This window comes from Hippopotamus amphibius, chromosome 8 (genome assembly GCF_030028045.1).
Source record: "Hippopotamus amphibius kiboko isolate mHipAmp2 chromosome 8, mHipAmp2.hap2, whole genome shotgun sequence".
Taxonomy (NCBI): Eukaryota; Metazoa; Chordata; class Mammalia; order Artiodactyla; family Hippopotamidae; genus Hippopotamus; species Hippopotamus amphibius.
In genome coordinates this window covers 77,606,593-77,628,671 of record NC_080193.1, presented here as the reverse complement: position 1 = coordinate 77,628,671, position 22,079 = coordinate 77,606,593, and the positions used below count along the sequence as shown (strand labels likewise).

At 46.6% G+C, this 22,079-nt stretch overlaps 2 protein-coding genes and 1 pseudogene across 2 annotated transcripts in view; all 3 read left to right on the top strand.

Annotated features, from left to right (window-relative positions):
• Positions 1–254: 254 nt before the first annotated feature.
• On the top strand, positions 255–7,158 carry C8H2orf72 (chromosome 8 C2orf72 homolog). Its single transcript, XM_057745873.1, has 3 exons — positions 255–892; positions 4,481–4,594; positions 7,010–7,158. The coding sequence occupies exons 1-3, from the start codon at positions 289–291 to the stop codon at positions 7,147–7,149; spliced, it is 858 nt and encodes a 285-aa protein (XP_057601856.1). The 5' UTR covers positions 255–288; the 3' UTR covers positions 7,150–7,158.
• A 1,679-nt stretch (positions 7,159–8,837) lies between these two features.
• On the top strand, positions 8,838–9,232 carry LOC130858827 (ATP synthase F(0) complex subunit C3, mitochondrial-like; annotated as a pseudogene).
• A 7,718-nt stretch (positions 9,233–16,950) lies between these two features.
• The window catches only part of PSMD1 (proteasome 26S subunit, non-ATPase 1), a 93,566-nt gene continuing 88,437 nt past the window's right edge, over positions 16,951–22,079 (top strand). Inside the window, exons 1-3 of the mRNA XM_057745281.1 lie at positions 16,951–17,126; positions 21,184–21,227; positions 21,866–21,939. Coding sequence (XP_057601264.1) covers positions 17,111–17,126; positions 21,184–21,227; positions 21,866–21,939 — 134 coding nt within the window. The 5' untranslated portion in view covers positions 16,951–17,110. The remainder of the gene's footprint in view (positions 17,127–21,183; positions 21,228–21,865; positions 21,940–22,079) is intronic.

The following is a 22,079-nucleotide window of genomic DNA, read 5'->3' as shown; positions in this document are numbered from 1 at the left end:
TAGGTGTTCAATAAATGTTGAATGGTTGGATGGATGGACGCACGGCTCAGTTTCCCCGCGTCCGCCGCAGGGACCGCGGGAGGCGCCCGCATTGGAGGGCTGGGGGAGCAAGCCTCCGCCCCCGCCCAGCACCCAGCTAGAGCTGGGCGAGCCCGGCCCGCTGGCCGGGGGTCGGGCGGGCGCAGCCCTTGGGGGCGTGCCCTCCAGGGTCCCTGCGCCGCCGCCCCGAGAGGCGGGCAGCTGGCCCCGCAGGGCCGCAGCGGCCGCAGAAGGCGGACGGCGGCGAGCATGGAGAGGGAGCTGGAGGCGCTGGCGGCCCGGCCCGCGCTCCCGGCCGAACCGCCCTTCCAGACGCTGGTGGAGGCGGCGGGCGGCCGCGGGCAGGTGCTGCTGGTGGGCGAGCTGTGGGAGCGCGAGCAGAGCCGCGCGCTGCTGTGGGACTTCGCCCGGGCGCTGTTCCCGCCCCAGCCAGCCGCGGGCAAGCCGGGCGGCGCAGCGGCCGAGCGCGCGGGGCCCGGGGCGCCGGGAGCTCAGAAGGGGCCCGGGACCAGAGCGCGCGCCATCCGCTCGCCGCTCGTCTTCGTGCTGTGCCGCGCGTCGTCGCTGGCCGCGCGGGAGCCGCGGCGCCACCTGCGGGAGATGCTGCGGGACGTGCGCGGACGACGGCGGGCCGGGGCGGCGCTGGTCGCGGTGCTGGTGGCCGAGACGGAGCCCGAGGACGCGGTGGCTCCGGATCTGCGGCTACTGGAGGCGCTGCTGCGCACGGTGTTCGGCCGCCGGGCGGGAGGCCCGGTGCAGGCGGTCGCCTACTGCCCCGGCCACCAGGCCTCCAGCCTGGCCGTTCAGGCGGCCGCCTGCAGGGCCCTACAAGCCGCCGGGCCCTTGCGACCAGGTGAGGGGGCGTGAGGCCCGGGAGGGAGTGGGCGGGCGGCGGCTGGGGGAAGGCCCACCCGTTGCAACTCTTTAGGCCAGCGCCCCCCCTCATTGTACACCGAGGTAAACTGAGGCCGGGAGAGGGGAAGTGCCTAGCACTAGGCCTCCCAGCTAGGGTGGAGCGGGCCCTGGGCAACGGGCCGAGTCTGTCCCGGGAGGATCCTGAGTGCACGGGAAATACAGGGCCTCAGGACCGCCGAGGGGACAAGCAGAAGGCAGGGGAATTTGGTGGAGAGAGGGCTGGACTGAGCTGGGCAAAGAGCTGGGATTTGGGGGGAGGGGGAGCAGGAGGAGACGGGGAAGCCTTGGGATGTATCCGTTTCAAGGTGGGAGGAGGACAGAACTGGGGCTAGGGGGATTTCCGGTGCCAGGAGCTTCTAGCACGCACAGCTAGGGATGCGGGGTGCGCTAGGGATGCGACAGGGGGTCAAAGGAAGAAGGCAAGGAATAGATGCTGGGGACTTGGAGGGGGCGGGGTGGGGGAGGATGTGAGGGGCTGAGGGCACAGAATATCCCAGTCCTTCTTGAGTACCCACTGCGGTGTCTCCCTCTCTTCCCTCCCCCCTCTCCTGAAGTGTGGGGAGGGGAGTGAGGGTCTTTTCCCAGCCCCGGTGACGGCTGCCGTCAGCAAAAGGGTCAGAATCTCCTCCCTCCTGGTACACAAGGTTTTACAGAAGCTTTCCAGTGCCCCGAGATTAAAATATGAACGTTAAGTACGGCGGGGTCTGGCAAAGCTGGGAAATGCAGGAGCGATCTTTTCACTTCTAGCTTCCTTCCCCCACTCCTCTGCAGCACCTGCCGCCCTCCCAGCCTTCCAGCCTCTGCCAACCTTCTTACTAAAGAGTTAATGAAGACAGAGGCTGTGTTCTGCGTCCCTGGGCATTGGTGTGTTAACCCAGCAACCCAGTGATGTGAGACTTCCAGGGGTGAGGTTGGGGCTTTTCCAGCAAGGAGACCTGGTACCTCTGATGTCACAAATGTCACATAGTTAAGTGCCAGCTTGGTGAAGACTAACCCTTTCAGCTGTAGAGCCTGCCCTAACCACCCACACCCCTTCCCACAACTCTTCTGTTGAGTCTGTGAGGAAGCCAGCTAAATTTGAAACTCAACAACCAGCATCCTGAATGTGCAGAATGTCCTGAGGTGGATTGTCGTTCGGATTGTTGCTGCCAGTGCTTTCGTGGACCTGGCCCCATGGGGAAATTTTTCTGTCCCCTAATGAGCTTGTGCCTAGAAAATTCTCTGAGCCCTTAGTCTCTTAGCCATCTCCCATTCCCAGGGAAGAAATTTTAATTCCCCAGATCCAGGCTTGCTCTGGCCTCCTAAACTTTTTTTTTACATTGCAGTTGCCTCGGAATGAAAAAAAACCTTTTACTTCCATCCTCCTTTTCCTGACCAATCCCATCTCACCATTCAGAACTGGACTTCCTCCTCCAGAAAGCCTTCCCTGACCCTCCCACTCCCATTTGCAAGTTCACAAAGGAAATCCCCGAATCTGCTTCTGCTCGCCAAGCTCTTACCACGTGATTTTGTCACTTTCCTTTGTGAGTTTAACCACCATTGTATTCCCATTTCCCCACACCCTGCTTGGCACCCAGAATCCTTGCCTCTTTTTAAACATTAACACTTAACATTTTTAACATTTTGCAAGGGAATCATTCTCTATTGCGTTAAAGTCGATTGTACTTTTATCAAAACATACTGCACATGAAACCTTTCATTAATGACTAAAGGTCATGAGTGTGATAACTCATTGTCCAGTAATTTCTTCTAGGCCTTTACACCACGGATTCATGCTACAGAGGTTTTGCTAGCGATTGCAAAATTTTCCGGTCTCTTTCCTCGCTGTCTGATGGCTATTCTTATCCTTTTAGGTTGCCTGCCTCTTGGTAGTGCTCTTTTACCCAGTTTTTACTTAATACAACTGCCTTTTGGTTGAAAAAGTAAGGACCCAATCTTGTTAGAATTGGGTACAAATTAAGAGTAAATAGGCCCCAAGTAAAGAATTATGAAAAAGGATTTTCTGTGTCTTGGCTCTCTGGAGTCCTTTTTTAAAACTTTGTTCCAGTTGACCTTATTCCAGATGGTTAGGAATTTCAAGTAATTTCCAGATAACTGAGGTGGTACTATAATAAGGAAACTGGAATCAACATGTAATTGTTTTGTGTGTGATTATCAAAAAAGATTAATTCTATTCCGATTAAGAAATAGTTTGATGGCCATTTCAAGAATAGTTGAATGGCCATCATTAAAAAGTCTACAAATAATAGGGACTTCCCTGTCAGTCCAGTGGTTAAGATGGAGTGCTTCCAATTCAGGGGGTGTGGGCTCGAACTGTGGTCAAGGAACTAAGATCCCTCATGCTGTGTGGCCAAAAAAAAAAAAAAAGTCTACAAATAATAAATGTTGGAGAGAGTATGGAGAAAAGGGAACCCTCTACACTTTTGGTGGAAATGTAAATTGGTAGAGCAATTATGGAAAACAGTATGGAGGTTCTTCAAAAAACTAAAAATAGAGTTGCCATATGATATAGCAGTTCCACTCCTTGGCATGTATCCAGACAAACCTATAATTCAAAAAGATACCTGCACCCCTGTGTTCATAGCAACACTTTACAATAGCCAAGACATGGAAACAACCTAAATGTCCATTGACAAATGAATGGATAAAGATGTGAGATACACACACACACACACACACACACACACACACACACACTAGAATATTACTCAGCCATAAAAAAGAATGAAATAATGCCATTTGCAGCAACATGGATGGACTTAGAGATTATCATGTTAAGTGAAGTAAATCAGAAAAAGATAAATACCATTTGATATCACTTATATGTGAAATCTAAAATATGACACAAATATATCTACAAAACAGAAACACACTCACAGACATAAAGAACAGACTTTTGGTTGCCAAGGAGGAGTAGGGGTGGCAGGAGGGAAGGATTGGGAGTTTATTAGCAGATACTAACTAGTGTATGTAGGATGGATAAACAACAAGGTCCACTGTATAGCACAGGGAACTATATTCAATATCCTGTGAAAAATCAGAATAGAAAAGAATATGAAAAAAAATATATATATATGTATAACTGAGTCATTTTGCTGTACAGCAGAAATTAACACAATATTGTAAATCAACTAAATTTCAACAAAATTAAAATAATAGTTTGAACTAAAAATCTGGGGGGTGGGGAATTACTGCTCCCCGAATTTTTTCTTTGGTGCTGTGGATTTTAATTAATTCCATGTTATTTTTGTTACTTTAGTTTCTCCAACATGGTACCTACATAGGGTTTTTGTGAAGATAAAATGAGGTAATATAGGTAAAAGCAGTCTTTCATTCTGATTCATTTTTTGAAGCTCAAAAACCCATCCTTTTTTGCAAATCAGAATTTTTTTGTTTTTCTTTTAATCAGGCAGTTGAAACTAGGGCAGTTGACAGTTGAAGCTCTTGGTTTGCTGAACAGAAAATTCTCTCAGTTGTGTCAAGCACCCTCTGACCCACTGCCTCTGGGACTTTGTGTTCTTTCTAGCGGAAGGAGCCTGGGAGAGACCCGGCCTCCCAGCACTGCTAGCCTGCTTTTCCTGGGGTGCCTGGAGCCGGGGGAAGGACCCAGATGCCACCTCCTCCAGTGGCCCAGCTCAGGGTGAGTGTGTCACCTTCCTGGTCTCCTGAACCATGAGTGGGGCTTGAGGTTATAGTCATGTGCTCACAGGGACCATAGGGATGGAGTGAACCAACTTCGGTGAAGCCCTTGCCTTATGTGGGGTGTGGGGGTGAGCAACGTGAGGTGCCCAGACCCCCAGGCAGTCTGCACTCAGGCTGGGTCAGTGGGGCTCTAGCCCCAGGGGTCTCCGCCTAAGGAAGGTGGTGTGGGCGGGGCTGTAAGGCAGATGTAAGACATGCGTGGTGGGGCACCTGGAGCCAAATGCATCGTCTCCCATGAGGATCCAGGGAGCTTCACAGAGCAAATGACTTTTGAGCTAGAGGTTGGGGGGTTTTCTTAGATGGAAATGGGAAGATTTGAAGGGGGAGCACCATGAACAGAAGCTTGACAGCATGATGTCAAGCTCAGAAGAGGGACCCCTGCCGAGAGTGCCCTGGAGGTGAAGTGCAGAAGGAGACTGGTGAGGGCCGAGGCCGAAGAGGAGAGTTGGAACCAAATCAGGGACCTGGACCCAAGTCTCAGGAACAGGGAGCCACTGGCGACTTCTGAGCAAGGGTGTGCAGATTCGGGTGTGTTTATAAAGAGGTGCCCAGACTGCAAGAGCAGGGAGAGACCAGAGGCAGAGCCCAGCTAGCAGGGGACCACACCCTCGCTGGCTATCACCTCCAAGAGGCCCTGAAGCTGTCTCTTCTCCCAGGCCCTCTCACTACACGGCAGCTGCTCCTTCCATCAGCAAGAGAATCTCCAGTCTCCTGTAACATAACATAGTCACTGGAGTGACTACTCATCACCTTCGTCACAGACCCAGATTAATGGCATGACTATCTCTTCATAGTCACAGGTCCCACCCACACTCAAAGGAGGGGATTATGCAGGATAAGTACACCAAGGAGTGGGAATCTTGGGGGCCACCTTCGAATTCTGTCTGCATAATTGAAAGCTCAAAAAATACAAAAGAAAAAACACAAATATTAAAAATCATTCATTTAATTGCCTCACTCAAAGGTGACTATAATTTGGGTAGACCATCCTGTCTGTCTGTGTAGGTATCTATTTATATTGCCTTGTACTATTTAAATTTTAATAAATTCACTTCTATATAATATATAAATCATCTGCAAAATGCATCATGTATTTAAAATATTTAATTGCAAAAATGTTGACTTCAGCCTCTCCATCATCATTTTGGATGTATCTGGAAACTAAAGGAAAAAAAAGCAAAGGAATCATAAACAACCTTATGTAACTCTTTGATCATTTCCCTCTGTAGCATAAAACAAATTGTTTAGTTTCATGTAGAAGTGAGTGTATTAAGATGCAAATTGCCTGTACAGACTGTACATATACATTTGTAATATATATAACAAATACAGGATTATACGTACATATATTTACATACACTGTTTTAGAATCTGCTTCCTTCATCAATAATATATTGTGACTGTGCAATATTCCACAGCAATAATTATATCAATATGTCAGCATCTTTCATCTTTTATTTTTTTTGAGGTAATTGTAGATTCACATGCAGTTGTAAGAAATCATATAAAGGGCTTCCTAGGTGGTGCAGTGGTTAAGAATCTGCCTGCTAATGCAGAGGTCACGGGTTTGATCCCAGCTCCAGGAAGATCCCACATGCCACGGAGCAACTAAGCCCGTGTGCCCAAAAAAAAAAAAAAAGAAAAGAAATCATATAAAGAGATCCTGTGTACTTTTTGCCCAGTTTCCCCCATGGTAACATCTTGCAAAACTATAGGATAATATCACAACCTGGATATTGACATTGAAACAATCCATAAACTTTATTTAGATTTCCTGAATTTTACGTGTGTGTGTGTGTGTGTGTGTGTGTGTGTGTGTATTTAGCCCTATGGAATTTTATACATCATTTTTAATGCCTGAATGCCTTCATGTGACTGAGCCACAGTTTACTCACCCAATCCCTTTGTTAGTTAGGATGCTTTCAGCTACAGGTAAAGAAACCATGACTCAAACTAGCAGAAGCAGTCAGGGAATTCATTATCTCACCTAAAAGACGGTCTAGAGGTGGAGTCAGCTTCGGGGCTGGTTAATTCAGGGGCCAGTGACCCCATCAAGGACCCAGGTTCTTTCCTTCTCTCTGCTGGGCCGTCCTCAGTGCTATTTCATCCTGAGGCTGGTAGCAAGATGGCTGAAGCAGTTCCACTAATTATTCCTAATTATTTCCTTAGGATAAAATCCTAAAAGTGGAATTGCTGGGTCAAAGGGTATGTACATCTTTAAGGTTTTTGCTACGTATTTTGTTGTGTTTTTAAAGTAGATAGTCACTGGGGCTAACTTCTTACCTCTCTTTCCCAGCTTACCCACTCATAAACCTTATCTTCTCATTGGGTGATTCCTTCTCTTGTGTTGCAGATAACTTACAGGACGCTGAGGAGGAGCTGGCACTGACAGCCATACATCCCAACGGAGACTGCGAGGATCCCGGAAAGGGGTCACGAGCCTGTGATGGGGTTGCCTCCACTCCCACTGAGCCCACCGGAGACTTGAGATGAAGCCTGGACCCCTGGCTGCCTTGGCTCTAAACTACAGACTCGGGACTGGCTCCTCTCACTGAGCTGCCCAACCTCCACCTTGACCTTGGGATGCTGGTGACTGCAAGGCCTCACCTGCAGGGGGCTGTTGCATTGACCTGTTACCAGCCAGGCAGCAGGACTTACTAAGCTAAGCAGGACCTAGGAAAATGTATCCTCTAGGAACCTGCCCCCCACCTCATATTTGTTCACTCTCTGGTCACGGTGGGGTTATGTTTTCTCTCTGTGCCTCAGTTTCTCTATGCCATTGAGACAGATGGCTATCTGCTTTGAGGTTCTGTGGTGCTGTGGCATCCCGTGGTTGTTTCCATGAGCATCCATCATTTCAAGAGCAGCTGGACCGGAAATCATCAGATCTGAGAGGGGAGCCTTGGACCTGTCACTCAACTTTGGGGGCTTCTGTTTCTCAAACATGTAAGAGCACTACCAGCCCAGTGGCTCTCAACCAGGGGCCAGGCTACCCCTCCAGGCAATATTGGACATTTGTGTATGTGTGTGTGTGTGTTGGGAGAGTCACTGCAACTGTGGGGCACCCCCGGAATTTAGTGGGCATCTCACAATGTGCAGGACAATCTCCAGCAGCACAAAATTGTTTCATTCAAAATGCCAATCATGACAACTTTGAGAAACTCTGGATAAGATAATCTCCTCCCTCTCAAATTGTAGAAGAGTCCCCCAGAGCAGAGAGAGTTGGGCTTCCTGGGGCTTTGGCTCCCAGAGCAAGCCAGAATAAAGATGCACTGCCACCCCGGGGGCCTTTTGGGCCAGAGCCAATATGATCCATGTGCTGCAGGCCCAGGGTATAAATAGCTTTGCACATTTGTGAGAAGAATGGACAGTCTTTCTTCCTCATGTTGACATTGACTTTCTGTGCCAAGTTCTTTGAGAATAAAGATGCTGGGAACTAACCATGGCACCAAACAGAAGGGTTAGGGGTATGGATTACAAGAGCATAGGATTTGTACTTGATCTTAGGTCCTAACCCAAGGTCAGACAAAGCAGGTGCAGCCCAGAGGTGCCGAGATTCTGAATCCTTTTTTTTCCCGTTCATAAGTCAGTCAGGGTCGATGATGTTCCCTTAAAAGACAGGAAGACCAACTGTCTGTTCACTCAGAGAGGGAACTCTATATTACCTCCCCTGTCTTTCTTACCTGCCCCTGGAGAAATCCAGTGTTTGAAATGGCAAGGACAGCTCCTGATTTTCCTGAGCGGAAGGCACTATCTAAGGGAAGCAGCTAAATTCATTCACGCATGCATGCTTCACTCAGCAGACATGCAGTTGTGCCCAGCTCTCTGCAAGATGCTCCATAACTTGTATCAGTTATTTCAGCTCTTGCTGTGACAGTGACCAGATGTGGACAGGGAGACCTTCTGTGGCTGAGGGGCTCTTTAATGTTAAGGAGGAGCCCTTCCTGCTCTGTGCATCAGCTTATTCTCTAGAGTAGGGAGCCTGATCCATATCAGGGTGAAGGCAGGTAGGACGGCAGGAAGGACCCAGCTGACTTCCTCCTACACACGAATGGACTCGATCAATTGCTGTGGATTTCAAACTGGGGAGCCCCATTCCTTCGACCTCTGCCCAGAGGAAGCGGGAGAGGAGCCCACGTCGCCTATCAACCAAGTCCTCCAGCCGCCCCAAAGAGTGCAAGATGTTCGCCTGTGCCAAGCTCGCCTGCACCCCCGCTCCAGTCCGAGCTGGACCCAGAGTTGCATACAGACCAATTCCTGCATCAGTGTTGTCTCGACCAGAGGCTAGGACTGGAGAGGGCTCTATGGTATTTAATGGAGCCCAGAATGGTGTTTCAGTTAATCCAGAGGGCGTAGCACACCAGTGCAATCAGCAAGAGACGTTGATACTGTGGCCAGATTTATTGGTGCAGACACTGCGACAGTAGGAGTGGCTGGTTCTGGTGCTGGTATTGGAACAGTCTTTGGCAGCCTCATCAGCAGCAGCTGTTCTCAAATGCTATCCTGGGATTGGCCTTGTCTGAAGCTATGGGTCTCTTGTTTGACGGTTGCTTTCTTGATTTGGTTTGCCATGTAACAGAAATTGCTGCTTGATATGTTGGCATTTATATTAATTACAGATGTAATTCTGTGTATCTTACCGTGACTCCAAAAACTATAGTATTGGTGTCGTGGAAATGAACGTTATTTCCAAAGTCATTTCATTAAAGACGAAAACTTTAAAAAATAAGAATAAGAAAAATGAAATAAAATGAGGAGACTGGTATTTTTGAAGCTGCTATATTTTTCTATTTTTGTGTTAATTTCTTTGTAATAATTTTGTTGAAGTTTTGTTATTTGATGGGGGGAGAGAACTTTTGTCAAGTTAGGCAATTGTCTAAGGCAGAAGTCACAAGACAGCAGCCTCTGCTGTGTTTAAAAATCTTCTGTATTTGTTGCCAATATTTGAAACTTGGGAGATTGCACATAAAAAAAGTCGGTTTGGGGGACTTCTTCGGTTGTCCAGTGGCTGAGACTCTGCACTCCCAATGCAGGGGCCCCAGGTTCAATCCCTGGTCAGGGAACTAGATCCCACATGCTGCAACTAAAAGATCCCGCAGGCCTCGACGAAGATCCCACATGCCACAACTAAGACGTGGTGCAGCCAAATAAATAAATAATGTTAAAATAAATAAATAAACATTAAAACAAATATTTAAATAATAAAATAAATAAATAAAATTGGGGTTTCTTATTTAAAAAAATAAAGCTGGTGTTCTGGGTGAAGGATGGGGCAAGTTGTCCTCTCCAGTTTACTGCATCCCTCCCATCCACCTCTCCCACTCCTCTGCTGCTCTTCATCTGTACATGCAACTTGTCTGGTCCTGGTCCCATTGTTGAGTGAGTTTGCAAGCTTCTGGTATAAAGGGTGGTTTACACATTTTACCACTACCTTCAGTATTTGCTGTGAATAGTTGGAGAGGTCTTTCTTTACTGAGATTTGGGTTCTGCCTTCCAAATGTTAATGACTGAGACCCATCTTTACTTCCTTGAGAAATTGCTAAGATAAGTCCCATCCTTTTAGGAAGTATACTTGCAGTCTTCTAGCAGACAGAAGAGTTAGGTACCAGAAGGGATGGACTTGATGGTGGGTCTCTTCTCTCGGGACCCTTTACAAGGCACAGAGGTTGGTGTGGGCCTGTCTGAGGGCAGAATTAGGTCAGTGGTACTGGGAGCCATCAGTGAGGGACCTCCAGTCAGGTCCCAGTGTGGGCTCTTGGGTGCTAATCTTTCTAATATGGCAGTGGTTGTGCTACTTCTGACTTGAATCAATAATTCCTAATAAATCCAAACAGTAGCTCATTGCTGTCTAATCGAACAGAATGGATCTTCCCCTTTATTCTAATAAAATATTCCTTGAAGAGACTCTTGGGAGCAGAGCATCTGGGTAAATGGGACCTCTGGAATTGTCTGGCCTGCAAGTCCCCAGTCCTGCCCTGGGTGACACCTCCGCACCCTATTGGCTGGGATTGGAAAACATGCAGCAGAAAGTACAAATAAGTATTTAAAAAGAGGTTGTTTTTTTTAAAAATAGCATTTAATTTGGCATTTATTAGGGTGTGTGCCTGCACATGCGAATGTTTAACGAGATAAAACGGTCTTAACTGAGTCTCAGAGAACCCTTTATACTATGTGTGTCAATTTCCTCTCAAAGCATTTGTCTACAAGACCTTCTGCACAAGAGTCTCTTGGTTATCAAACCAAAAGCTTAAGGCAAAGCTGCAAAGGGGCCAAGGACTGAGGCCCCCAAACCTGTGTTCTAAACGAGCCCCTCTTACCCAGGGCAGATCACCTAGGACGCCACGTGCCTGGGGAAGGTGGCTGCTTTAACCTGAAAGCGGTCTATACTTCAAAGTGTAGCAGATCCACACTGCAGGGCTGTCCCTGTGGTCCGGAGACTGCACTTTGTCCTGTTTCAGTGGCAAACACAGCCAGCACAGTACTCAAGGCCTGTGTAACCCCCTTCTGACCTGGTTTTGTGTGTAAGTGGATCAAGGGTGGGGACAGATGTGGATGTTGGCCTGGGCAGCCTGCCACATGATTACATGTGCAAAGTTCAAGGGGAAATGGGGTACAAGGCAGGGGTGACGACCAGGCGCCCACACGTAGCCCTCTGATGCCTTCGGCCCCTGGGCCAGAGCCCTCTAGTTGCCTTCTATTTGGGGCTGCCTAATACGGAGCAGAGGCAGAGACTACCCCACTGGGCCACGCTGTGGTTCGCAGGGATCTCGGAATTCGACGCCAAGAGACCCTGCTGTGCGACTGGGCGCTGGGGCTGCTGTGGGGCCAGGGCTTTGGCACCAGAGAGAATCCTGTCTGGCTTCTCCCTGAGCTGCCCAGCCCCGGCCAGGGCTTCTGCTGCAAGTGCCTACCAGTGAATTTCAGAGACCCTCAGGCAGAAATTCAGATTTCCAGTCTCACGTCATGCTCGTTGCTGTCCTGCTCTGAACTTATTTGGAGTAATTAGGCGCTTCGCTTAGTGCTTGGGGCCAAGCCCTCATGATGAGTCCTGGCTGCAGAAACTGGGTCTCTGCCTTGTCACATGAGTTCTTTCTCTCGCTTGCTGGTTAACAAGGTCTCCTCAGAGCAGGGTGTTGCCTCAAATCATTCCCCCAACCCTGAATGCCTTCCCCCTGACCACCCTCCCCTCCCCCGTCCCAGCTGCATTGCCCTCTGCAGAACTGCTAGCTTCCAGGGCAGCCACTCCCAGGCCCTGATCCCTGACAGAGGTGGGTCTCACATTCAGCTTCTGCCCACTGCTCTGGTCTGGCCCCCAGCAAAGAGCAGCCATGACTGGGAAGCAGGCCAAGAGGCCAGGCCTGAATAGGAGGGCAGAGGGACTGAGACCTCTGCATGAGTGTAGACCAGCTGTGTTTCAGGAGAACCTTACCAGGCACATGTGTAGCTTTAAATGTTCTACTAGCCACATTAGAAAAAAATCAAAAGAAACAGATGAAATTAATTTTACTAACATTTTATTTAGCCCAGTATGTCCAAACTAGTATCGTTTCAACTGTAAATGCAATTTAAAAAAAAATTTAATGAGAAATTTTGGGTCTTTGAAACCCTGTGAGAATTTTACACTTACAGCCCAATTCAGATATTAAATTTTTATCCAAAATACTTAATCTGTATTTAGATTTCAATAAATTTATGGCTGAAAAAATAGATTCACATCTTCAAATTGTTTCAAATATACTTAAAAGTTTTCCAATGACTGAATTGGATATCAGTCTTTAAATTTCAAGGAAATAAAAATTAAATTTAGTTTAAAATCAGTTCCTGGGTTGCAGTAGCTACATTTCAAGCGGCCACCTGGGGCTAGTAGCCACCGGATAGGACAGCAGGGGTGCAGGAAGACCTCGCTTCTGGGTTCGTTGTGGGTCCTCCCACCCCTGGCCGCTTGCCCAGAGCTGACTGGTCATGTTAGACCCTTCCCCCCAAGCCACCCTCCTACCCCCTCCCCCCCGCCCCCCGAGGGGGCTGTGGCTTCGAGCATCAGATCGTCCAGGGCAGACTTCCAGTTGCCCAAGATTGGCGTTGCCTTCCCGGACACCGTCCTTAGAGGGAAGAGAGCCCAGCGTCTCCGATGGCTTCCCGGGTTCTTTCGTGCTACAGTCCGTCCAAAACAATTCCAGCCCCCGCCGGGGCTCCAACCAAGAACCTACTTACGGGAGGCCCAAATCACCGTCTGCGTTTCACGTTTCTGCTTCATGAATAAATGCTTTTACTCTAAAAGCATGTGGCCTACGTGCTGTATGTACGTAAAGAAACGGCTAGCCTCGTGGCCAGTTTTACTGCGCGCTGTTCTATGCCAAGCCCTTGATTAGAGCACCTCCCATCACAAGCGGCCCTGCCAGGTAGGTAAATCCGCCCCCTTAACAGCAGGGCTCACGTGACCCCAGGGCTACTGTGCAACAGGGATTTGATCCCTTGTGTCCTGGCACCGACACCCGCACTTTCCACCTTATCACTGTGCAGCTCAAAGAGCAATCAAGCCCAGGTCTTGCTAGGAGGACCGAGCCCTCCTAAGACCCAGGATTTACGCCAGAAGGCTTGCGGGTTGGGGCGTTGGTTAGAGGTGGGTGGTCACAGAGCACTCGCCCCTTCCCACGTTCTCCGCCTTCTGGGGAGCTCTGTGACCACTAGAGGGCGCCACGCGGGCCAGGGCGGTGCTTGGGCAAAGCTTGGGACTGAATTCTGCTCAAGGTGGGCACATCCGCAAAGGAAGATCAGGGTCACCGTTGCCTGCCTTCACCCCGCCAGAGGCTCCCGCCTAGCCCATAACTGTGTGAGCCCACAGCTGACCTCGTTTGGGCTTTGAGATCTTTTGTGTTACTCCTATATTTGGAGGGAGTAGAGTACTGCGTAAGAATTCTTTCTGTGGTTTTACTATGCCCTAAATGTCCTCTAAACAGAGCTCATTTTAGAGTCTTGGAGATGGCAGGGGTTTCTGAGACATTGGTCTGAGTTCTAGCCTTGTGCCAGTAACTAACTGACCCCGTGTCCACCCATTCATTCAACAAACATTTATTGAGCACCTGTCATGTGCCTGACCCTGTGCTAGTTACTATAGGGGACACAGAGATGAATAAGATGTGGCTGTACCCTTGAGTAGTTCCTCGTCCAGTTGGGACATAAGCCAGGAGACATGATTATAGCTATGTGGGGTAAAGGCTGTAAGGGCACACATGGTGGGGTGGTCAAGGAAGGCTTCCTGGAGGAGGTGCTGCTTGACTGGGACTGAAGACAAGTCTCGGTAGCCAGGGATTAAGGGGAGAAGGCCTTGAAGACGAGGCGAGAGCAGGTGCTGCGGTCAGAGACAAGGTACCATTGCCACACAGCCTTTCTGGGAGCTGGAGCAGTTCAGGATGGCAGGAATGTGGCACACAGGGCAGAGGACATAAAGATGGAGGGTAAGCAGGGTTGGGTGAAAATCCTGGAGAAGCTTGGAGGAGAGAGTTCCTGTCTTCCTTGTTTTGGGTAATGCTCCAGGCTAGCTGTGAAGAATGGCCTGGAAAATTGTGAGATGGTGAACAGGAAGTCAAGGCTGTTGGGAGCTGTTGCATCCGGGAAAGAAGAGGGGGAGACTACTAGTGGGTAATGGAGTAAAATGGGAGGCTGGGCTAGTGTGAGAGAGATTATGGAGGATCAGATCTGGTGCAGATTAGGTGGAGGGGACAGAACAGTCAATGGTGTCCTTCACACCCCCTCTCCCCCGGGCCCTGCTTCAGTAGCTAAAAGATGTGCTTCATCACACTGAGATCAAGGCAGGAGACACACATGGGGTGGGGGGGGGCAGCAATATGTGCAGCTTTGAGGTCATTGAATTAAGGAGCATAAAGCAGAGATGCCTGGTAGGTGTGTGAGTCTGGTGCTCCGGAGAGAGGGCAGGGCTGCAGGGGTACATTTTAAGCGCCACCACCTCTGCAGTCAGAGGCACTGCACTCCCACCGGGAGAACAGGGAATGACAAGAAGGCTGTGCACAGAAACACAGAAGAAAGCAGAAGAATAGAGCCCAGGATGGGGACTCGGGGTTTCAAGGAGCAGAGGCAGTGGTCAGAGCTGAGTTTTGAAAAAGACTGCTCTGACTAAAGAGTGCAGAATGGAATGGAGAGGGAGAAGCCAGAGGCCTAGGACAGCAGAATCTCCAAGAAGAGAGGGGCCTTTCACAGGACTCCTATGGGGCTCAGATGAGGCTGTGGCAGAGACACGATTGCCCTTCCATAGAGAATGTCTTCTTTTTGAAGATCAGAGATGGCAAACTGGCCACCTCTCTGTTTTAAAACATTTTGAATTAGTTACCAACAATTTTTTTGATATAATTGACATATAACATTGTATTCATTTTAGGAGTACAGCATAATGATTTGGTATATGTATACACTGTGAACTGATTATCACCATAAGGTTAGTTAACATCCATCACTATCATGGTTACAGTTTTTTCTTGTGATCAGAACTTTTAAGATTTACTCTCTTAGCAACTTTCAAATATACAACTATAAGTCGTAATGCTGTGATTCATCTCCAGCACTTATTTATCCTGTAAATGGAAGTTTGTAGCTTTCCCTCCCCTTCACCCATTTCACCCAAGTTGCCAACATTTAAAATTCCGAGGAATTCCCACAAAATTCTGATTTCTGGCTTTTCTTGGAAAAATCCTAAGCTCTCATGACAGTAGCCCCACATTTTGGCGCAGCAACAGTTTCAGAGCTGGCTAGCCACTGCTCTCTTTAGATGGGGCATCACTCTTCATTTTGTCACAGTCAACACCACCCCCTACTGACTCCATGACACTAGTGTCAATTACCATGAACCATGCTCCTGAGTTGGTGTTTTCTTACACTAGGCCTGCACCATTCATTTTCATCACCTGTTTGCATTTGTATCTGATGCGTTTAGGAGTTTGGGGCGCACAAACGTCTTTATGTGAGGGATCAGCCAAAGTGCCTCTGCAAAATAAGAGTCCCAAGCACTCAATCTGTTTGTTTTTCACGCACAGCTCCAACGGCAGTGCCTTCAATCTGAGCTGCAGGTTCTTCAAAAATGTTTAATAATTATATTTAATATATTTTAACAACCATAGCTTAAGAATATGAATTTTTTAAAAATTCACACATACACTCAAGTGTGTCATCAACCAAATTTTATTTCAACTGCAAAACATTGGCTTGTGCCACCGGGTTATGTTGTTTTGAGAAGGCCTCAGAAATAAGCTTTAATAATCACTATCCAATTGAAGAGGAGCTTGATAAGGCTAGTGGTTTTAAAATGCCACCGTTTGTCACTGATCTTATCAAGGCTTTTTCAGTACTGACTATTGAAGTAAATTGTCTATTAAAGCTGGTATAAGACTGCAGATGGCGATCACAACTGCCATTTCAAATTAGATATAATAAAAAACAGGAACCTGTTGCTATGGAGGGAGAGAGGAACTCGGCAGATGTAAGACAAGAACGGAAAATTTGTTTTTCCTTTGGAACACTCCTCACTGTATATCTTTTTATAGTTCTGAATTTTTTTAAAGCTCTTCATTGAACTGTAATTGCTTTACACTCTTGTACCAGGTTTTGAGGTACACCAAAGTGAATCAGCAGTATTTATAAATATATCCCCATATCCCCTCCCTCCCGCGACTCCCTCCCTGTCCTGGCCCTCTAAGGCATCACCCATCATCGACATACTTCTGATTTTTAACCAGTGTACAGCATTAACTATTCCGAATGTAAATAAAAACCTTAGCTGTCCAACTTTATTATAAACCTGATTACTTAGGGATTCATTGTGATATGATAATAAATCATTTATGTGAGGGTTTCTTTTGAAGCTGGGTTGCTTTTTTTAAAAAATTGAAAATCACTTCTCTAAGAAAACGCTCTTTGCCCTACCCTGACGCCCAAAGGCTTGGCTTGGGGTAAGTGGTGGGCGTTGCAGAGAGACCTCCCAAGCAGCAGGTGGCGCTGCGAGCACCGCAAGCACCTCCCCTCAACCCCCCTTTTTCTCAGCAATGGCGGGCGGCGGTAGGGTCCTTTTTCTAGCGCTGGCTATTCTAAAGCCTGATCCCAGGTGCGAACGAGTGTTCCCATCTCCGCGGGACCGCTGACCTCGCGGAGGACTAGAGAAGACCATGGAGCTCTCCGTGCAACCTCTTGAGCGAGGCGGGGCGGTGGCGGCAGCATGGAAGACACAGGCCGAGGGGGAATTTGCGCCGGGCAGCAGGCGGGATAGCGGGCAGCTTCGGGGCGGGCGGGGTCCTGAGTGAGAAGCGAGCCGGCGGCCTGAGGAGGCGACTGACTGAGCAGGGCACCGGGGGAGCCAGGAGGCGCGGCGGAGCGAGCGGGCCCTGAGCTGACAGATACACGGTGCGGCCGGAGCGGCGAGCAAGAGGGCGGGCGAGTGCGGGACGCAGCCATGATCACTTCAGCCGGTGAGTGGGACCGCAGTCGGCGCCGAAAGGGAGGAGCCGCCACGCCGGCTTTTAGCTGAGTCAGGGCCGGTGACTGGGCACCTCCCGGCCGAGCGCCGGCCTGCGCGGCCTCTGGCTCCCGGAGGCCCACCCCCGGGCCGGGGGCTGGCAGTGTGGCCCGGGCTCTCCGGGGGCCCCGCGACCCCCTCCGGCTCGGGGGAATCGCGCTGGGTTGACCGGCTTGTCATCACTTCCCAGCCACACCCCCATGCCCGGACCCGAGGGGCTTTCTGGGCCCTTCTCCGACCCCTACGGGTTTTCCTTAATTCCATTCCTCCGGAGGTTGACCATGTGGGGCCGTCCGATCCCAGCCTTTCCATGCAAGTGGTTAGGGTGGGATGGTCTCCCAGTGCAGCTGGACGGTAAGGCAGCCTGTACTTCTCGATCTGACCCAGCGCCTTTTACCTTAGAGTGAACTCTAAACTAAATTAGGTTTGAGGCGGGTCGTTTCTGGGTCTATTCCAAGGACGTTTAGTTAAAGCCCCCAGAGAACTTTTGTGTTCGGTGAAGACAACACCCTGAAGACAGATATTATACTGAGAATCCACCTATGGTTTTGAGGCCAGATGCTCAGTAACTATGCTGCCTTGAAGAAAGAACTCATGGGTGTGCGGGGCAGGTTTCCTACACTTAACCATCGTGTGTGCAGATTCGTGGAATGATGTTTGCAGCGGAATCAGCTGTAGAAGTCATGTTTCAAGTGGAGATTTTTAAGCCCCTCACTACTGATTGGTCTGCACATAGCTGTCCACAGCCTTGGTGCCTTTTTTCTTGCCTGCTCATAAACCTTTTTCTTGTCCTCTTTTACTCTACACTTGTACCACAAGTATTTGCTGTAAACAAACTGATAATCAGAAGACAGTAACTTTTAAGGGGCTCCAAACCATGTATTTATAAGGGTTGCTTGAAGAAATTGGTGGAGACCCTGGGAGACATAATAATTATTTTTAAAGACTCGAAGAGCTGTCACCTGTACGTGGAATTAGATTTTTGTCCCCAGTGGGCACAAATGATTGGGAGATGAATTTTAGTTCAATATAAGGAAAAGCTTTTCCAGTCAGAGTTCTCTAAAGACAAAATTAGCACTAAATTTCTTGCCACTTGTAAATGTAGGCCTCATCGTTTTTCAGATCCATCTACTTAGCCCGCACCACCTTCATCTCTTGCGGGGGTTGCTTTGACAGCCTTAAGATTTTGGTTTTCCAACATTACCTCTATATAGTCTATTCTTGTTGTTGTAGTCAGAGTACTCTTTTTAAAACCTTAATCCCATAATGTCATTCTTCTGCTTAAAATCCTTCAGGGCTGTCCATTTTGTTTATAATAAAACTCAGGCTTAAAGACCTACATGATCTGATTCCTGCCTTGTCTTATTTATGTACTACTCTTTTCTTCACTGCACCCTGATCATACTGGCCTTTCTGTTCCTTGAACATGTCAGTTTCTCTCCTACCTTAGGAACCTGTCACATTCTTTTTCCCTTTTCTAAACTCCTCTTTCTCAAGTTTTCCCTTAGCTTTTCTTTTTTTTTTTTTTTCCCCTTAGCTTTTCAATCCTTAGTTTCCGCTCACATGTTAGTCTTCCCTGATCATTCTGTTAAAACTATTAAAACATACTGCGTCTCTCCGCCTCAGCTGTCCCCTCCCTTCATTACAGTCCTGTAATTTATTTGTTTGTTTTTGCCTGGCTACTGTCTTTATCTCTGTGGTAGAATTTTGGGTGAGAAACTTTTCATAATTCTTAGAACAACTGCCAGGCAGATGGCAGAAGTTCAAAAGTATATCTTGAATTAAGAAATCAGTTAACTAATCAAATCAATAAATCAGTCACTAGAGTATTTTAAGTAGAGGCTGAAAAAACACTTGGTGGGAATTTAATAGAATTTAAACCTAATGATTTTTGAGGTCCTACTCCGAGACTTGGTTATGATAGTATAGTGTGCAATTTTTACTATCATTGGTTTACTGGATTACTTATCAGCTTCTGCTCCAAACCTTTTGTCACCTGGTTTCCTGTCTTTTGGCTCTCTATGGCTTAGGATCTGTCCCAGTGCTAAACAGAACCTAACAGGTGCTAGTTGGGTTTAGTCAGTTTATTCGTTCATGTATTGACTAGACATTTGCAGGGTACTAAGAACACAGTGATGAGTAAGAGGTCAACATGTACTGTTAAGTTTTTCAAGAGGTTTGGAGGAATAGAGATAGGTGGTTACTGTACGGAGACGTGAGAATGAATGGGTTTTGGGTGTTTTTTTAACATAATTAAGGAAAATTATGCATGAAAACTTTAAAACTTCTCTTTCCCCTTACTTACTCCTTGAGGCAGTTGTTTTCAACTTTTAAGCGTCTTCTGGAGCATATCTTCATATTCATAAATAATGTGCTATTTAAAATAATGCTATAAATTGACACAGCAACTTTAGATAATATCTGCTAACTTCGTATTATGGCACAAGAGATTTTTTTAGCATTCTGAAACCTTCCCTATTCCCCAGGTGCGCTCCCTCTCCCTACCTAAAGGTGAGTTCTGTTGTTTTTAAGATGAGAAATATTTGTGTACGGAGTGTAGGTATTTGATTTAGTTGTGTTTCATGGACAAGACTGCATTTCTAAGCCAGGACAGCCGTGTAACACATTAGTCATAAGTGAAACCAAACAGGAGAGTATAGAAAAATCCATCACCTCTTTTGGTAAAACCAGGTCAAACATACTGTTGATTGGTGATAAGGGAATGGGTAGCATTTTTAGTATTTTGGTAAAGCATTCTGTTATTTATGATCTGTTCCACATTTAAGGCACTCTTGTTTACCAGCTCTTCCACATCACTAGTTCACAATCCTGCTCCTCTCCCCCCATTGCGTTCTTTAATCTGTCTGCTCTTTATGCTGTCAATTCAGCCTCTCTGGTCTGGGTTTGTTATACCAACCTAGAGTACCAAGAAGTTCCTTTTATCTGTGTTTCTGCTTTTAGAACAGTAGTATGCCCTAGCTAGAACCATGGCATAGTTTTGTTTGCCAAATTTTATATATTTTCCTACTTGGCTCTCTAAAGGCTGCTGAAGCTATTTGGCAAAGCTACACTTACCAGTTGAAAATGGCTACATCTCCTAAGGAAAGTTGCCTTGACACTTTTTGTATCAGCTCACAGTTTCAACTCAGTGTTTCAGAATGATTTAAAGACCTACATGGAAAACAAATCTGAGAGTTTAGTTTCCTTTATGGTCCAAGGACAGTAATTTCCCACGTCTTTTTTTTTTAAATAATCTCTTTGATATATGACTGTATTTCAGGGTGCATTTTTTTGGAGAGGACAGTTATTTCCTTTACTCTTCAGTGTTAGTGCTAACACCTCAGGGTCATATGGGGAATGCCTGTGCTTTAGTAATTGAAGTCAGAACAAGTGAGATTGCTCATCATTTAGCAAAACCTTCTAGGTTGTTTGTAGTATAACGGAGGTGCCTTAATATAGGCATCTTGAAATAATCGAATTATTTTACTCCGTTGAGTTGATGACTAAATACTGCCTATAACTCTTGGTTTATTTTGTGTGAATAATTTTATTCTAAAATTGTGTAGGAAATTTTATTTTGGTCAGTAAATTAGGCCAGTGATTCTCAAACTATAATGAATATCTGTTTTACAAGGAAGACTTGTGGCTGCATTACTGGACCCCCGTCCCACAATTTCTGATTCAGTAGATCTGGGATGGGGCCAAGAATTTTTATTTTTAACAAGTTCCTGGATAATGCTAATAATAAATTGATCCAGGAACCATACTTTGAAAACTGCTGAATTGGGCAAATAATGTAATATATATGGTATCATGACAGTTTGATAACATAGTTTAATCTTAAACTTTGAAATACAAACCTTTTCAGTTTTAAAGAAAAATAATCATTCCTCTAGTGAAGTCACCGCTCAAAAAATACTTTTTTTTTCCAACTATGATATATTTTTGACTAAGTTTTAGTTTATCTGAGCATATATATTTCATAATCATATATACTTTTTGTCTTATAGCTGGAATTATTTCTCTTCTGGATGAAGAAGAACCACAGCTTAAGGTATGAGTTGAAGAAAAATTACCTGGGCTTAATATGAGTACTTTGAAGCTTTTAGAATTTAGTGATATCTGTATATATTCCATCATTTAAAATAGCCATCCTACCCAGTCTATACCAGTCACTGAAATCTGGCCCCAGTGGACAGTATTTTGGCAACAGCAGTTGGTTTTCCCTAGAGTTTAGCAAAGTGAGGCAAATAAATCTCAATATAGCACCAGGAAACCCCCCTTCTCTCCCGCCACCCAGTTTTCTTTATCAGCAGAAATCATGGTTACTTTCTGTGTCACATATTTTAAAACTATCTTCATGTGACAAAAATTTGGAATATACTTTGGTTGGCCCTAGGCACCTGAATTCATTTATATCCAAACCAGCAACCTAGAGTTGATCTTATACATGCCAGAGAAGAATGTTCAGTATGCTAAGAAATGACATTATATAGCTAGTCTCATGTTCTATGATTGAGAACAGAAAGGAAGTATGTAAGCACAAGAGATAATGTAAGTTGGTAAACTTTTATGTTTGTCATAGATTAAAAATTTTAATAAATATGACAGAATTTGGCTGTTGATTTGTTGGAAATTTTTTTTAAGGAAGTATAATGTCTCAGAATCAAATTTTGCTTTTATCTTCTACAGGAATTTGCACTACACAAATTGAATGCAGTTGTCAATGACTTCTGGGCAGAAATTTCTGAGTCTGTAGACAAAATGTAAGAATTTACTTTATTTCTATAAATTGGAATAAAGTAGATTAACCTTAATTATATGTGGATGTGGGTCTTGTGGCTTATTAATTCATTTAGAAATTTGCTGCCACTAATTGCAGCTTGAGTATTTAGATTTGGAATTT

What these genes read in the sequence shown, in the direction of transcription:
- C8H2orf72 (XM_057745873.1), top strand. Translation starts at nt 289, where the DNA reads ATGGAGAGGGAGCTGGAGGCGCTGGCGGCCCGGCCCGCGCTCCCGGCC. An exon ending in CGCCGGGCCCTTGCGACCAG is followed by an intron (nt 893 to 4,480) that starts GTGAGGGGGCGT and finishes TGTTCTTTCTAG; the next exon opens with CGGAAGGAGCCTGGGAGAGA. An exon ending in CTCCAGTGGCCCAGCTCAGG is followed by an intron (nt 4,595 to 7,009) that starts GTGAGTGTGTCA and finishes CTTGTGTTGCAG; the next exon opens with ATAACTTACAGGACGCTGAG.